This window comes from Myodes glareolus, chromosome 3 (genome assembly GCF_982192425.1).
Source record: "Myodes glareolus chromosome 3, mMyoGla1.1, whole genome shotgun sequence".
Taxonomy (NCBI): domain Eukaryota; kingdom Metazoa; phylum Chordata; class Mammalia; order Rodentia; family Cricetidae; genus Myodes; species Myodes glareolus.
The window spans coordinates 78,545,463-78,563,365 of NC_142028.1; the positions used below are offsets into that span (position 1 = coordinate 78,545,463).

General features: G+C 42.4%; 1 protein-coding gene across 1 annotated transcript; it reads right to left on the reverse strand.

Annotated features, from left to right (window-relative positions):
- Window positions 1–2,803: 2,803 nt before the first annotated feature.
- Window positions 2,804–12,287, reverse strand: LOC125412549 (cytochrome P450 4A2-like). Its single transcript, XM_048453414.2, has 12 exons — window positions 12,042–12,287; window positions 11,099–11,231; window positions 10,573–10,617; window positions 9,982–10,109; window positions 8,853–8,977; window positions 7,964–8,124; window positions 7,423–7,529; window positions 7,145–7,335; window positions 6,910–7,043; window positions 5,274–5,338; window positions 5,075–5,151; window positions 2,804–3,313 (listed from the first exon to the last, which is right to left on the reverse strand). Exons 1-12 carry the CDS (start codon window positions 12,234–12,236, stop codon window positions 3,145–3,147), a joined length of 1,530 nt encoding a protein of 509 aa, XP_048309371.1. The 5' UTR covers window positions 12,237–12,287; the 3' UTR covers window positions 2,804–3,144.
- Between the last annotated feature and the right edge of the window lie 5,616 nt (window positions 12,288–17,903).

Below are 17,903 nucleotides of genomic sequence, written 5' to 3' on the forward strand. Positions count from 1 at the left end.
TAATGATATCTGGTACCTTCTTCTTGTCTGTAGGCGCACATGCTGGCAGAAAACTGTATACCAAATAAATAAATAAATAAACAAATTGTTCTTTAAAAAGTAAAAAAGAAATGGATTAATTAAGACCTACTTAGAAACAAACCTAAATTATAGGTTATTCATTGATAATTAATAATAGGTCTCCATGTCATTATTTGGAAGCTGGCAGGTGGGATAGAGAAATATTCATTACAACTGGTCTAACTGGATGTCTGCATGTAGAAGAATCATAATAGATTCATATTTATCATCCTGCATAAAACTTAAGTCAAGTGGATCAAAGACCTCAACATAAAATTAGATACACTGAACCTGAGAGAAGAAAAAGTGGGGAACAGCCTTGAACACACTGATTGGCACAGGAGACAACTTCCTGAATAGGACACCAACACTAAAAACTTAAGATCAACAATTAATAAATGGAACCTCATGAACCAGGAAAGCTTTAATAAGGCAAAGGATATAATCAATAGGACAAAATAGCAGCCTCCAAAATGGGAAATGATTTTTACCAACTCCACATATGACAGAGGGCTAAAACCAAAATAATGAAAGAACTCAAGAAACTAGATAACAACAAACTAAAAATGGGATACAGATCTAAACAAAGAATTCTCAACAGAGGACTCTCAAGGGCTGAGAAACACTTAACATCCTCAGCTGCCAGGGAAATGCAAATCAAAACTACTTTGAGATTCCATCTTACAGCTGTCAAAATGACTGATCAAAAACACAAGTGACAGCTCATGCTGGAGAGGATTGGAGTAAAGGATACTCCTCTATTGCTGGAAAGAGTGAAAACTTGTATAGCCACTGTGGAAATCAATATGGTGGTTCCTCAGAAAATTGAGAATCAGTCTACCTCAAGATCCAGCTATACCACTCCTGGGCATATATCTAAAGGATGCTCCATAAGGTGTTCTTACCATGAGAACACCTGCTCAGCTATGCTCATAGCAGCTTTATTCATAACAGCCAGAAACCAAAAACAGCCTAGGTGTTCCTCAACCAAAGAATGGATAAAGAAAATGTGGTTTATTTACATAATGGAGTATTACTCAACTGTTAAGAGCAATTACATCATGCAATTTGCAGGCAAATAGATGGAACTAGAAAAATCATCCTGAGTGAGGTAACCCAGACCCAGACAGACAAACAGACGATGTACTCACTTATAAGTGGATATTAGCTGTTAAGTAAAGGATAATCATGCTATAATCCACAGACCCAAAGAAACTGAGTAACAAGGAGAGCTCAAGGGAGGACACATGGATCTCCCTGAGAATGAGAAATAGAATAGATCTTTTGGGTGGACTGGGGGCAGGTGAGGATGAGAACAGGAAGGGTCAGGTGGGAATTGGGGAGGGGTGGTCGGAAAGAGTACTGGGAGAGAGGACTACATTTGGGAGGCTTTGTGGAAACCTAGTACAGTAGAAACTCCCTGGAATCTATGAGGGTGACCCTAGTGACCTCCTAGTAATGCGGGCTATGAAGCCTGAAGTGGCCATCTTCTGTAACCAGGCAAGGCTTCCAGTGGTGAAAATGGGACATCAACCCAGCCCCGAAACCTCTGACCTACAATTTGTAAGGTCTGCAAGATGTGTTTGGGGAAGAGAGGTGCAAACTTTGTGGGAGTGGCCAACAAATGACTGGTCCAACTTGAGGCTCACACCACTAGAGGGAGCCCATGCCTGACATAGCCTGGATGACCAGGAACATAGGCTCAGGAGCCCAGGGACCTAGGATAGAACCAAATATGACTGGACACAAACTAAAATAAAAAATCAATTAAATGATCCCTGATGATATCTGCTATACTCATAGTTTGGATCCTAGCCCAATCATCATTAGAGAGGCTTCATCCTGTAACTGATTGGAGCAGATGCAGAGACTCACCATCAAACATTATGTGCAGCCCAGGGAACCTTGCAGACTGGGATGAGGAAAGATTGTAGGAGCTAGAGATGGGCCCAGGGCACGATGAGAACATGACTCACTGAATCAACTAAGAAGGGCTCATAAGGGCTCACAGAGACTGAATTGACAGTCATAGAGTCTGTATGGTTCTGAACTTGGTCCTCTGTATATGCAATGATTGTGTAGTTTGGTGTTCTTGTAGGACTTTTAACACAGTGGGGCTGGGGGATGTCTCTGCTCTCGGGACCCTATTCTTCCTTCTGAGTTAACTCTTACAGTCTTAATTAGAGGGTTTGTGCCTAGTTTTTTGTAACTCATTATGTCATGTTCGGTTGATATCCCTGGGAGGTCTGCCCTTTTCTGAAGGGAAATGGAGAAGTGAATCTCAGGGAGAGGTGGAGAAAGTGAATCTCAGGAGGTGGAGAAAGTGAATCTCAGGAGGTGGAGAAAGAACTGGAAGGAGTGGAGAACGGGGAAACTGCAGGTGGAATATATTGTACAGGAGAAGAATAAATTTTTCAAAAAAGAAAAGAAAGAAAATTGGTAATGGAAAGTGAATTTATTTACACCTAGATCAAAACAACATGATAAATGCTACTGATTTTTCTCCATCATTTTGGTAGCAGTGATATCATTTTATAGAAAAGATATGAAGTAAACCCCAAAGATTCATATATGTTAATTTAAGCACAAAAAAAAGGTTTCATAATTGTGCAAAGTCACCTCTTAAGAGTCAAATTCTTCTAGCTGGCACCAAGAATATTAGCCTTATTTTACTCCCAGTGTAGGATTTCTAAGGACATTTTAATTCCTTCGGGTCCATCTCTTCAATAATCTGACAACCATAAGGAGGGACACAGGTGTCTTCTTTTAATGTATCCATTTATCCATGGGAGCAATGGTTATAAAGGGTACACTGAGGACAGGCAGGTGTTCAGGGGTTGTGTGGTGAATCAGAGACATAACCAGGTGGGAACAGGTACACACACAATCTTGTAAGGAGTCTGGGGAGAGTTAGAGAAAGGACAGAAAGGCGGGATGACAGGAGACATTATAGTCAGCATAGGAGAAGGGGATGGGGGCCAGAAAGTAAGCAAAATAAGTATAGATAACCAGGAACAAAGCAGGAGATAGACAGAAAGTACTGCAGGCAAAAGGCCTCCAAGGCTGTGCTTTTCTCCACTGGTGTTATTTTAGCTTCTTGAGACGAAGATAGATCCCATTCTTGGACTTTAGCACAGTTCTTTGCACGAGGACCGGAACTTTGGTGGGATCTGACAGCAACTCAAAGCGGAGCAGGGTCAGGGCCACGGCGACCTTCAATTCATTCATGGCAAACTGTTTCCCGATGCAGTTTCTGGGCCAGGCAGAGACAGTAAACTAAGATTTAGCCTCAGACCTGTTCTTAGTTAATTAAGCATTGGCCCATGATCCCCATTCAGAGCCGGGTATTAGGTCCTCCTTCATGGTCCTAGACTGACTCCTGATTTTTGACAAAGTCTTTTACTCTTCCAGGACTAGCTCTGACCCTGGTCCTGCCCTCAGACACAAGGTATATCAGTTGAATAGTGCCAGCACTATGGGGCACAGAGTCCTTCCACACGAGACTTTTAATGAGTTAAAAGTCAGTCGATTCCCTCACTAACAATCCCTGGATCTCCAGCTTAGATTCTCCGGTTTGGGGCAATACGCTAAGGGGTGGGTCACATTCCTGGACATTATTATCTCTATATCAAACATATAAATGATTTCAGCATTAGTGAAAAGTTAAACATCATCTTGGTGTTTCTCAAGTTGCTCCCTTAATCCTCTTTCCATTCGGGGTCAGAGTCATCCATTAGTCCTTCAAACTACCAGCATCTGTAGCCATGTATCCTCTAGGCTCCTGACATCCAGTGGCTGCACCTTGTTTTGTTTTGTTTTTTTAAGCTTGTTAAGATGAAACTCTTATACCTGGATAAACTTTATCCTAAAAATATTCCTTCCAGTGAAGCACTGTACCTCTAACTTGCTCAATGGAATTTGAATTGGCATTGTAGAAGTCACAGAACTATTGAATCAGAAGAGCAACCTTTGGACCCATTCATTATGAGGTTCGGGCCATTTGTGATCTATAAGATGCATCCTGTAGATCTGGTGGGTTTCCGCAGCAGCACTTTGCTGCTTGTCTCAGCCAGCAGCACCATGCAGAGGGATTTTCTCAGGAGCAGTCCTTTGCCACCACATTCCTTGGCAGGCCAAGCCTGCTTACTAAGTCCCTTTCCTCATGATTAATTTTTCAAACAGGGAAAATTGCCAGAATTTTTATACACGGTGAATATTTGTGCGGCCAAGAGTCAAAAACGTGTGAGATGGCTGTTACTGTGTCCAGCCTACAATAATCTGTAATCTTACACATACATGACTTCAACAGAAGGACCAGCAAAGCTCTGATTTCCAATACATTGAAATATAGGTTGCTACCTAACATGTCACATTACAGTATTAAATGTGAATACTCTATATGTATCTCATATATATAAATGAGTATACATAAGTTCATGGTAGTATTCCCTTGCTGATATAATTGAAAAGACATGTTGGGAAGCCCAGCTGCGGTGGCACCCACCTTTAATCCCAGCACTCGGGAGGCAGAGGCAGGCAGATCTCTGTGAGTTTGAGGCCTGCCTGGTCTACAAGAGCTAGTTTCAGGACAGGCTCCAAAGCTCCAGAGAAACCCTGTCTCAAAAAAACAAAAAGAAAAAGAAAAGAAACAGAAAAAATATGTTTTGCTCTATTGAGATTTTGGGTAAAAGAAATTCTCCCTTCAAGTTTCTGACAATTGAAAAGAACACTTTAAAGTTGGTTCATATGAAATTCTGAAAATTTGATATTCAAAAATCAAGGATATAAGAAAATATACTAATTTTAACATAGATTTTTTTTCAGTGCCCACAGAGCAGTGGGTTAAATTTCTGAGGTTTGGACTGAAATGCCTTCTTTTTTTTTGATACAGACACACATGTCACCTAAATGCATATGAGAACTGTTGTGTAAACAGGCCTCATAAAGCCCTAAGCAATGAGAAATATCAAACATTGGCATATGCCAACCATGTCCACTATCCCATTCTCCTTACCTTGCTCCTCCTGAGAAGGGCAGGAAGGCATGGCTGTGACGGGCAGCATTTGGTGCAAATCTAGAAGGGTCAAAGATCTGTAGAGAGAGCATGAGGGCCAGGACGAATGGGAGTTAAGACCCTGTTTCCAATGCATAAAAGAATAGAATGCCTATATTAGAAATTGAGAGACCCTCCTCTCCTCCCAGGGTTTTCATACCTCTGGGTTTGGCCACAATCTTGGGTTATGGTGAAGGCCATAGAAGGAGAGACTAACCGTGAAACCTGTGGGGCAGAAAGGACATAGATGGGCAGGTAATTATGCCAAAGATGTAGACAACAATGAGGACCCTAAGAGAGACTTACATAGATCTAATCTACATGGGAAGTAGAAAAAGACAAAATCTCCTGAGTAAAGTGGGAGCATGGGGACCTTGGGAAAGGGTTGAAGGGGAGAGGAGAGGCAGAGTGGGGAGCAGAGAAAAATGTAGAGCTCAACAAAAATCAATTAAAAAATAACAGCAAAAAAAGATGTAGAGCTTTTAGACCCTCAGGAAGTGAGGGATAAAAATACACTAACGGTTTGCATCCATAAATCATCACAGAGCAAAATGTTCCTATTGGGGATGAGGAACTGAGTAAAGAATCCATTAGAAAAAAAAAAAGTGCACCTAGCAATAATGAATCAAGGGGTCTTGCTTGTGATAAGCACATAAATGAAAATACATACACAGCCTTCCATCAGTTTTTGGACTATACATTAGCTCATATGACACCTCTAAGACCCTTGCCCAGCCAAGGAAGACATTGTTTTATATTCATTTGCAGAGTCTCAATGAGGCTAGTTATATTTCTTATGTTCACACAGTTTGGATGAGTCAGAGGTGAGATCACACCTCGTGGTGAGTTAGTTAATTTGTGTTTGACTACCACAACAGGAAACTCAGATTGTATCACCATCATCTCTCTTCTTCACCAAATTGGAGGTTTCTGAGAAACTGGGGAATATTTAGCACATAGCATGGGATTCCCTTATCTCTCTCATTTGCATTCACTCACAGACAAAACTTCATCCCCACAAGGACTTGTCTCATTCCTTTTCAGACCTGATTTTTTAAATTAATGGATGTTTCAAGGCTGAGAATGACATTTAACTAGTGGGTCACATTATTTCTCAAAACATTGCAGAGGAAAGCATTAGTATGTAGCAATATTTTGTTTGTAATCTAACAAATAAAGCTTGCCTGAAGATCAGAGTGCAGAGCTAAGTCGCTAGTTAGCCATAGAAGCCAGGCAGTGGTGGCACACATCTTTAATCCCAACACTCAGAAGACAATGGCAGATGAATCTCTGTGAGTTCAAGGCACCCTGGGCTACACGAGATTGAATCTGTCTAAAAGAGGAACAGCTCACACAAAGTGCTGGGATCACATGCCTATAATCCCAGCACTAAGGAGGTAGAGACAGGAGTGATATGGCTGGGCAGAGAAAAGGTTATAAGGTGGAGGAGACAGGAGCTCCGATGCAGTCTGAGGTTTCATAGAGAAAGGATGCATTCCGTCTGAGGATTCCTAGGGACAGAATTGCCGCTATAGGCTGAGGAGTCATTAGAGATAAGAGCCAGTGACTAGTGGCTCTGCTTCTCTGATCTTTCATCATTAACCCCTATATCTGACTCCGGGATTTTATTATTAAGACCAATTAGAATTCATGCTATATTAGTATCTGGGATTTTATAGCCTTCTTCCAGCTTCAGAGTAAAGATCCAATATACTAAGAAGTGAGAGACCAAGTGAGGTTGAGAACATCAGAAACATGATTTCTTGGGGGCCTAGGTCTGTCTGGGGAGTTCATACCTTTGGGTAAAGAGCGTCCATCTGGGAAGGTGATAGGTGTGCTGAGCTCTCTGGCTATTGCTGGTACAGGTGGGTAGAGCCTCATGGCCTCCTTGATGCACATGGTGGTGTAGGGCATCTTGTCCAGGTGGTCCCTGAAATGAGGCCCATCCTCAAAAGTCACACAGATCTGGGAGGGCTAGAAGGCCTCTCCTCTAAGAAGGCAGGGGTCTCCTTCATCTTGAGTTTTTCTCACCAAGTGACAGAGGTTCCATCACCCAGAATGCTCTGCACCTCCTCCCTGCATCTCTGTTGGTGCTCAGGGTGTGTGGCCAGAGCATAGAAAATCCAGGATATTCCACTGGCTGTGGTGTCATGGCCCTCGAACATGAATGTATCCACTTCTGCACGCAGGTCCTCATCAGACAAGCTCTTCCCATCCTGCATCTGAGGAAAAGCACAGGTAAGAGAGCAGCGTTGGGTATCTATCTAACCTTGTTTCTGGGCTAAAAAACACTCCTGAACTCCACTCACTTTGGAAAGCAAGAGGATATCCAAGAAATCCAAGTGCCTCTTCTTCTTCACCTTCTCCAGCTCTCCCTCATTCTCCAGCTGAGTCTTCCTCATACTAATCATTCTGTCTGTCCAAGGACAACAGTTACCAACTAGAGGTAAACTTTAGTGCAATGCAAGTACTCTTGATTCTACAATCTTTGTGTCCAGCAGAACCCAGGATGCATGTAAACATGAGTATGAGGATCAGGATTAAGAGTCTAGTATTAGATTATTTAGACCATGTCTCTATTCAGATTCACAGCCCACCAAAATAATGGCAAACATTGTCCCATGGGTCTCACAAAGCATCAATAATGTAATGACACTGGTAAATCCTGGGAAGCATTTCATGCTGATACCATAGCTCCCCAAATTGTGCTAAAGCAGCACCCCACACAAATGTATGCCAGGTCCTACAGAGGGGCCAGACCTGGTAGACTGAGCCTGAGGGAGGGCACGATCATATTTTTGTGATGAGCCTGAGAAAGGAAGAGAGACTGGAAGGGAGGGAGGTCAGAACCTGTGTGTTCATGGGCAACCCAACAGGCACGGTGGAATGCGCGGCCACTGGAGGACAGATTGTAGATGATATTACTCTGGTGAAAGGCAGTCCTCACTCTTGAGTGAACCCCACGAGTCAGCTCTTCAACCGCCTGAACGTAGGATCTGAAATTTTCGCAGCTTAAAAGGCACAAAATATTGGTCACAGTGATGCCTGATTTACAGACATAGTAAGGTATCTGTAGATATTCCCCCAGTTGTTGGAACCTAGAACACTGGGGTACAAAGCACTTCTGTCTTACAGCAATTTTGATCCTTAAGCTTTTGAAGATGGGTGAACACTCAGGTACTGTGGAATATTCCTTTACACTGTGATTGGTCTAATAAAGAAACTGATTGACCAATAGCTCAACAGGATAAAGCTAGGTAGAAAAACCAAACAAAGGACAGGAAAGAAGAAGGGTAGAGTTTGAGAGACACCAGCCAGCCGCTGAGGAAGCAGGACATGTAGAAAATGAAGTAACAAGCCATGAGCCACGTAGTAGATCTTAGATTAAAAATATGGGTTAATTTAAGTGAAAGAGCTTAGTTAGGAACAAGCCTAAGCTATCAGCCAAGCATTTATAATTCATATTAAGGATCCATGTCTGTCCCGACTACTTGCTCCCAAATAGCCAGAAAAACTCTGCTTACACCCAGGCTTCTGCACTCACTCTGCTATTGTTCCCATGGGCTCCTGTTTGGTGTCTGGGTTGTGTCTGGCTTGGAGTTTAACTTGGCCGAGAGCTGGGTCAGAACCTTGCTTATTGTGGCTATGAGCATCTGAGTTGTCCCTCTAAAATGCCTTCAAGTAAATTCACAACAGTTGGTAGCACCAAGGATCATGCAGCTCAGGGATGGTTACTTACTCATTCTGCTGGACACTGCCCTGGTAACTGAACGCACATTTCATGATTATCTCCATGGTCATTAAGCAGACGTGTTGATAAATCTCCAGAGGGCAGTCCTGGTCAGCAAGCTGTTCCCACTTGTCCTGTGATAAGAATGGGGAATTACCTTATTTTCTACTAAATATCTTTGTTAAAGAGACTGTGGTCTGTCTTTGAATCTACAGACAATCTGATCAGAATCTCACATCTTTGAGATCAGGGGGAAAAAACCAGCATGAATCAAAGTTTTATAATCTGTTGTCTGTTTATTACAAAATTTAACAAAATTGAATGCATCACTTAATGATGTCAGAACATAATGTTCACTTCTGTGAAAAGACTTAGGACTTTTGATGAAATGGGCCTGGGTCGCCCTTCAGTTTTCTGATGGATTACTAGGCTCATAGAATCAGAGGGAACACACAGATGAGGACACATGTGAGAGCGGAAGAAAGCCTGCTAGCCTGCATAAATATGCCTCAGCAGGACTACCACAGACTTTAATTTCTTCACTTACCAAAAATATTCTGATCACTGTGAATCAGAAATCAGGGTCTAACAGATGGTGATTGTGCAGAACATTTGGATAGAAAAGTGCTGGCCTTGAGTCACTCAAGATATCCAGGAAAAAAAACTTGATTTTGTGACATCCTTGGAAGTGGTCCTTTCTGACAGTGAAGCTGGCATTGCTCAGGTCGCCCTGGAACTTACAGTCATGCTCTCTGCTGGGATTCCATTGTGATAAAGACTTTGGCCTATAATTACTGAGATGCTCTCTGTCTTAGAAAATGATTCCAGTATGGCTTGGGTCTGCTTATGGTGAGCTCTCCATTAATCCACACTGGGGAAACTCACTACAGTAATGAGATGAGTGGCATTCCTCGTGACTGTGTGTAATAGGTATGGTTGGGCCAATGTGTGAGTGTTGAGTCATAGGCACCTTGAATACTTGTATGGGTATGAAAGAAGAAGAACAGAGGAAATAAAATGGTATGGAAAAGAGGGGAAGATAGATAGATAGATAGATAGATAGATAGATAGATAGATAGATAGATAGACAGACAGACAGACAGATGATAGATTGACATTTAGGTAGACAGATACTCACTAGCATCACACGGACAGAGTCTGCCATGATTCCCACATAAGGTTTAAGGATATCGTAGTGGAATGCTGGAGTTAACATCCGCCGGTGTTGGAACCACTTCTTCCCTTCCAACAGGAGCAACCCATAGCCTAGGCCAGAGATATGTATACATATTTGTTGAAGAAAGAGGGAACCAGAGACCATTTGGACATTTTAGAAGGAACTATAATTTAAAATATGCAAAACAACCCCCCAAAGAAGGTAGAATTTCTTGGACAAAGGCTTAAACAGCATAATGTACTTCAGAAATGGAAGTCATGGAGATAGGGTGGTGTGATTGCCATGATCGTGACAGCGGTGAGCTCAAGGTTGGAAAACAGTCGTGAAGAACATAAGTGCTGATTGGAATTTCAGAGGAATGATGTGCCAAAAGTTGAACTTTTGGTGGGCTCAGCATTAGAAAGAAGTGAGTCTGGCTAGAAGAAGAAAAATAAGACTTGATTTAGGGAGAGACCATGACAGAAGCCACAGGCACCAGTTACCCTATGATACAAAGACATATTGGGATAACTAAGTGGGTAGAATTCTCAGTCCTGGTTTAGACATACATACCAATCCAGGGAGCAAAGAAACCATATGATTTTACAGGCTTTGGATCTGCAAGAGAAGACCGATAAGAACAGCTAATCAAGATCCGATGAAACATCCCTGAGCAGACTGTTTTTCAGATTCTGACCTGTCAGAAACTCCTGATGACTTTCAGTGGCTATTTTATACACCCTCATCATCCTTTTCTATCCCAGTTCTCAAAGCTGGCCTCAGAAAGCAGGCTTTATTGCTTCTGTCACTGTGATGCTCAGAAAGAAACACAAGTCATGTTTTCAAAGGAGAAGAGTAAGAGCGCTTTATGGCTCTTCTGTAGGTAGTTGTGGCTTTCGTAACTCAATGACCTCAGAAAATCAACAATTAGAGCTTTAAAGTCTAAGTCATTGTACACATGTGGGTTAGACCAAGGGGAATGATTAGCAGTACTTAGAAATTGTTGACTGAAATGTCATCCTTTCCTAGAATTTCACAGACCCAGGTTGTAAACCCTGCAGAACCTGTCTACCGCAGCCACAGTGTGGTTTGCTCTCACCTGATCTCCCCAGTATCAGCTTCATGTAGTCAGGGTCGTAGATCACAACACTTGCTTTGTTCCCCCAAAACCACTTTAAACAGGTGGTTGGGAATTTCTCTACCCATAAAAGTGTCTGCTGGAGTTCCTGGTCCTTGGGGAACAGACACACAAAAAGAAATAACTTTGAAATAATCATGTAATTACTTTATTATAAGAAATGAGAAAGGAAGGACCTCCACAGGGACAACTTAGAATTTTTCAGCAGAAAGTGGGGCTCAGATCAGCTTGATGACCTGTATGCATTATTATCCAGACCTTTGCTGTGTCTTGAGATTTGTCTTCACTAGATACTATAGCCTTGGATGGAGCGCTCCTCCTCAGTAAGAACTTCACCCTTGGGTAGGAGCTCCACATACTCTTTCTATTCGTAAGTGTGGTCAGTGCAGAAGTCTTGCCGAGTGCCTTTCCATACAATCACTTACCAAACAGTACTCTACACCAGAGTTGGAGACACAGAAGCAAGGTGATGCCTAACCCCATCCTTCAGGAAGCCCTTTACAGTCATTTTTCATGACTTCATATATGTGCCAGGTTCTGTGCTAGGTATTAGTGTAAATGAGATGCTGTTCTTGATGGTTAGGAGCTCATGGTACTGGGAGTGTGTAATAAAGCACAAAATTAAATCCGTCCGCTTAATAGGGCAGTGCTTGCATGATTGCCCCCCCAAGTCACCACTTTCAGAAATTACCTCAGTCTCGTCACTTGTATCCTGTACCTCATATGTTCCCCCACAAGAAAGTCTGGTTCTTTTTATTTTTCTCTTTGCCTTGACACATTTGAAATACATGTATTGACAACAGATCAACCCTCAGAAAAAGGCTGTACACTTATCTCACAGTAAGTAGATTGAGAAGTTCTCAGAGATCACATGCTTATCCTATAACAGGCTGAGTCTTCTTACCTTTAGGAGATTCCCAAAAAGCCAGTGGGAAGGCGTGGATGGGAACTGCTGGAGACACTTGAGGAGCCATTGTCTGTGTAGGTAGTATTGGGCAGCTTTGGAGAGCAGCAGCAGCAGACCAAGCAAGGAGAGCACTTGGAGGAGTCCAGAGATACCAAACACATTTGTGATGTGGTTCAGCGCAAAGAAACCCATAATGGAATGGCCTGTGGATAACTGACTGTTGTTGAACTCCCTGAACACCTACATTTAGATATTGTGTAATTTGTCCCACCTCCCTGTGGGAGGGAAAAAGAAGAGGACAGCCAGTGGCCTCAGGGTCCAGAGGTGATTAATCAAAAAGATCCACTTCAGCAAATAGTGAATTCAAATCTGTTAGATTTGAACTTAGAACTCATCAGACCACATTTCCTTTAGTCTTATGATTATGAGCAGGCACCTTGCAAAATATATGTCTGCAAGTCTACAACGTATCTGGGGGTTCCTGGACTTCAGAAAAGAAAGGCTCAAATCCCAAAGATGAGGCAATTTGCTTCATCTGTGGTAGCTTGGTTCTCATAGCTGATTCTTGGATCTCTGATAGGATGCATTTGCTGCCCAACCAAGACACCTTAAAGTGGCCAGTGCCCACATCTCCCTCTGTCACACAGTAAGCAGGGTCATTCCTTAACACCCCACAGTTCAAACTTTTCCTTCCCTCTTCCTCTCAACAGTCTTTATTGTTTACTTATTTAGTGGCAATATGTATAAGCGTTAGTGTGTGCACGAGTGGGCATGTTCATGTGAGTGTTGGTACCCAGGAAAGTCCACAGGGTCAGATCCTCTGGAGCTAGAGTGATGAGTCCTCTGTAAGAGCAGTAAGAACTTTAACTACCAAGTCATCTCACCAACTCCTCAAGTGGATATTTTTTGCCTTTCTGATATTTTTCCAAATCCTCTTATTTCCCAATGGACTCACCATATTCTCTCTGGTGTCAAAAAAATCTTGTGTCCTAAGACACAGTCTGTCTGAATGCTCTCTGACACGTCTGAGCCCTTATAAACACCTTATCAGCTGGCCTTGGGAATAGTCATGGATATGATACTGTATTACTAGGGTACCTTTGAAAATGATGGAACCTCTCTTAGAAGGTGAGGGTTTCAGAGACTTGAAGGCCACCAAACCACCTTAAACCAGTGACTTTTAGGTTCTTGCCTCTCAGATGTGAGGAAAAACATTCATAGGTCAAGAGAATGAGTTTTAGAGTTTTGGTTAATAATGAACTTATAGGGAAGGAAGAGAGATAGAGAAAGAGAGACAAAGAGAGATAGAATAGTTTCTGTATTGAAGGAAGGTTATCATTCAGCTGTAATCTGAGGGGTTTTTAAAGGACTTAATGAAAGAAGTAAAGATGAGGTGTGGGGAGGAGGCTGAGGACAACCACAGGTCTCCTCTCAATTCCAGTCACATGATCACGTACTGCCTTCAGGCAAAGGCACTCACTGGGAGATAACTAAGAGAAAGGAGTCAAAACTCTGCTTTCCTAGCCTCCAGCAAGGGATTCATATTCTAATTTTCTGAATGCCTAATAGTTGTAGTTACTTGCTTATTATGATGACTTCAGAGATGAAAACGGATAGGTTAACGCATCTAGCTAAATATAGTTATTGAAGATCCAAGAGTTTGTGTTGAATTCCAAATAAATTGGTGTGTGTGTGTGTGTGTGTGTGTGTGTGTGTGTGTGTGTGCGCGCGCGCACGCACGCATGTGTGTATGTGTGTGTGTATAATATTTTCCCTAGGGCTGGAGTCAGCCACCTTACCATCTTAACCCAGGGCTACTGGAGGATGGAATAGTGGACTCAGGAAACTCAAGGTCCAGATGACTCTCACTACTAGGCAGTTAGCAATTTACCCTCTCTGTATCTCAGTGACTTCTTTAACTGGGTGAGATATTTATACATTTCCCAAATGCCCATCATGAGCTTAACCATGAATTAATTACAGAAGTACTTCTTGTAATGGTCTGTCCTGTACCTTTAAGAGACAAACCCTGCCCACTCCCCACCCCATCCACCCCTGAGGCAAGCAGATCTTCCAGTCTTTCCTTTTCTGTCTCCTTCTCGAAGAGGCAGCTTCTGTCTCTTCCTTATCCCCCATTTCTCCTCTTCCCTTTCTGTTTCTCTCTCTCTCTCTCTCTCTCTCTCTCTCTCTCTCTCTCTCTCTCTCCTCTTACCCCTTCTCCCCTTCCCTTCCACAACACACTAAATAAATATCTAACCTCACTCTGCATGGCGTGCCTATCCATGCCTTTGTCTCCTGCCAGCATGGCTCCCTGCCTGGGACCAGTCACCTTCAGAGACCTGTGGCATGGTCTCATGGCTTACCCATTCATCTGTCTCTCCTCGTGGAACTGGCTGCCCCATTGAGGTCTCTCACCCTCCACGTAGCTCCCTGCCTGGGACTCTCGTGGCCCACTGCAGCCACTTGGAGAACTGCACTGTTCCTGCCTGGGACTGGCTTCTCTCAGGACCCACTGCCTGCTGCCTGCCACCACTTTGGGAACCTGTGGCAGGGTCTCATGGCCCGCTGCCTGTTGGGGATTTATAGCACTTTACTTTTACCATTGCACTTCTTGAGCTCGAAGTTGGTAAATTCTGAAAAAGATGTTTGTTAGGGCTATGCTTGAGTAATTTCTGTCCAGGGAGGATAAGTAGGATAAGTAAAGCAAAAATAGAAAAATAAGATCCTGAAAGGTTATTCGTTCACCAACCAAACAGTGCTAAGATGGATCCCGACAGTTTTTGGAGATTATACCTAAGAAGACAAGCAGAGGGGATGATTTGTCCCTGGGGTCCTGTGGGGGTCCACAGAAATGAATCCATTCCAGCTTGACTAAAGGTCAGAGAGTTTAAGCCTGTTCTTGCTCCTTCAAGGTTATTGACAGGAGATTTGACTTAAGGTCTGACTACTAACAAAGATATCTTGGCCTTTGGTGTGGTTATTTGGTGTTTTGGGTATTAAGATGGTAATCACTTTATTTTGTTCCTTGTATCAAAAAAAAGTCTTTGCTTTCTTCTGCTGTTTTGAATTGGGGTATTTAAAGACCATAAGAAATAAACACAGGTAGAATCAGAATTCACTGGGTTGCCCTCTGGCACTATCCTATGTCTCTGTATCTCCTTTGTATCTCTGTTTGTTCTGCCTGACATTTCTAATTCACATGCTGCTATTGTGGAATGTATGAACCCCCAAATCCAGCAAGGCTGGACCCCAACAGATGTTGCCCCAGTGTGGGGCTATGACAGATGGTTCCCAGATGTGTGGCCAGTGGTACAAGAGAGAGCGTGATAGACACTGCAGATACGTAAGACACTGCAGGTGTAAGTAAAAAGGGAGCACTCGGATAAAAGGTGACTAACTTAGGAGTAAAACTCTAAAAATCTCTGTATCTGTTTCTGCTCAACCCCAACCACTCTGGCTATTGAAATACATCCAAGCCAATTCAACAAACAGTTGAATACTATTTTCTTGCCCCATTTCTACAAATATTTAGAGTTTGTAAATAGTTTAAACTTCCTGCTCCCTCTCCCACACTGGTGGCAAATCAGCTGCCATTTTAGGTCTGCCTGCTGGGAAGGGCCATGTTTCTTTCCATTCCCCAAACCCAGGAACTCCCTTTTGTGAGGTAAAAAGCCCCAAGGTAAAACAAAGATGAAGAGAAATAGATTAATAAAAGTTGTAACAGCTAGTGGGACAAGCATAAGATAAGACTGAGCATTCATAACTAACAATAAGTCTCCATGTCATGATTTGGGAGCTGGTTGGTGGCCCAAAAGAAAGATTGATCACTACTATTTGATTACTAGTAAAAGAAACTAATCAAAAGTCCAAAATACCCCTGGAAGAAACATGCTTTTCAAAGCTTGGCTTGTTAATGATTGTACTCTCTGTAATGTGCTGAGTTGTGGTGAACGAGAGAAAATGGAGCCAGGTGGTGGCGCACACCTTTAACCCCAGTACTCAGGAGGCAGAGGCAGGCGGCTAACTCAAGGCCAGCCTAGGACAAAGTAACACTGTCTCAAACAACAAAAACAAGGAAAAATGAAAATTTTTAGATTTAGATCTACATATTTATTCTCAAGGAGCACACAGTCTGTTTAAACTCCAATGCGTGCTCCAGAGTAGATGTGTGCCTTGTAGGAAGAAATTAATACCATTTTGAAGGTGAAAGTTGTATTTAAAATGAGAAACTGACATAAAGAAAATAGCTAATTATTCTAGCTAGGGTTACTATTGCTATGAAGAAACACCATGACCAAAAGCTAGTTAGGGAGGAAAGGGTTTATTTGACTTATGCTTTGACATCATAATCCATCGCTGAAGGAAGTCAGAACAGGAACTCGGAGCAGAGACCTCGAGGCAGGAGCTGATACAGAGGCCATGAAGAAGTGCTGTTTACTGGCTTGCCCATCATAGTTGCTCAGCCTGACTTCTTATAGAACCCAGGACTACTAATCCAGGGATAGCCTCACCCCAATCATTACTAATTAAGGAAATGTCCTACAGGCTTGTCTGACTACAGTCTTATCTTCTGAAGGCATATTTTGAATTGAGACCACCTTCTCTCTGATGACTCTAGCTTGTGTCAAGTTGACATAAAACTAGCTAGCACATTTACAAAAAAGGGGGGGTGGGAGGTGGTATGATCCAGATCTATAAACAAATTCACTTTAGCATTTCTTTTGATTTTCAGCACAGATCTATGTAGTTACTCTCTTCATGAATAATAGCTGAAATATGTTAAATAATAGGAAAAAATCCCTTTCAAACAAGACTCTGCAACTATTGAGCTCATACAAAAATGAGTAAATGGAGGCAAGCAAAGCTCAGCTGATCATTTCAGCAAATCTGTCCTGTTTGAACAGTGAGAGCTCCAAGAGAGAAAGGAGGTGCAGGCAAGTGTTTCAATGCTTCAGACCATAGTCAAAACGACACCATTTCAAACAGAAACAGAAGTCAAACTGCTTTAGTTACTTTTCTACTGCTGTGATAAGACATCATGACCAAGGCAACTTCTGAAGCAAAGAGTTTATTTGCAGCTTACCATTTCAAAGGGTTAGGATCTATGGATATCATGATAGGGAGCATGGCAGCAGTCAGGTAGCCATAGTACTGAAGGAGTAAATGAGAGCTCATATCTTGAAACATAACCACAAGGCAGAGAGAGAGGGGGGAGGAATGGTGTAGGTTTTTGAAACCTCAAAACTTGCCCCCAGTGATGCACATTCTTCAACAAGACCATACTTCCTAATCCTTCCCAAATAGTTCCATCAACTGAGGATCAAGTAATCAAACATTTGAGTTTATGGGGCCATTCCTATTCAAATCATCACTCAAACATTACTCTTTCTATTCTGCTAAAGAACGCCGACATCGGTGCTTAGTCGTCTCCTCACTCATTCAGGGAGAAGGGGAAATCAGTTACCAATGTACTTTGGTTATGTTCAACTCAGTCATAATGTCATAAAAATATCAAGATATAGTAAATAATTATAATAGTAATAATAACAATATAAGGCTCCTCTAACCAGCACCAGTTACATTCAATTCACCTTCAAGCCAACAAGTATCATACCAAATCCAAAACAAACACAGCTGACTTGTTATCTGGGACCACACATTGCTCAGACTGAACTGCTCCTCTGTGGTATTGTTTTCCTTCTACTTCTAGTGTTTCATCTAATTGAAAAGATCTTTAGATCTATGGTGTATGCCCTTAAGGAATGTGTGCACATACTTGTCCATAAGGTCTGAAGGGAAATTCATGACCATTAACCGAATGGTGTGTCCCAGGCACAGTGGGTACAAGCTTGCAAAGCG

Excerpts from the sequence above, each read along its gene's own strand:
- LOC125412549 (XM_048453414.2), bottom strand. The coding sequence starts at position 12,236 with ATGGGTTTCTTTGCGCTGAACCACATCACAAATGTGTTTGGTATCTCT. Across the intron at positions 7,044-7,144 it reads GATGGAACCTCTGTCACTTG|GGACCACCTGGACAAGATGC; the intron begins GTGAGAAAAACT and ends GCCTCATTTCAG. Across the intron at positions 5,339-6,909 it reads TGGACGCTCTTTACCCAAAG|GTTTCACGGTTAGTCTCTCC; the intron begins GTATGAACTCCC and ends TCTGCCCCACAG.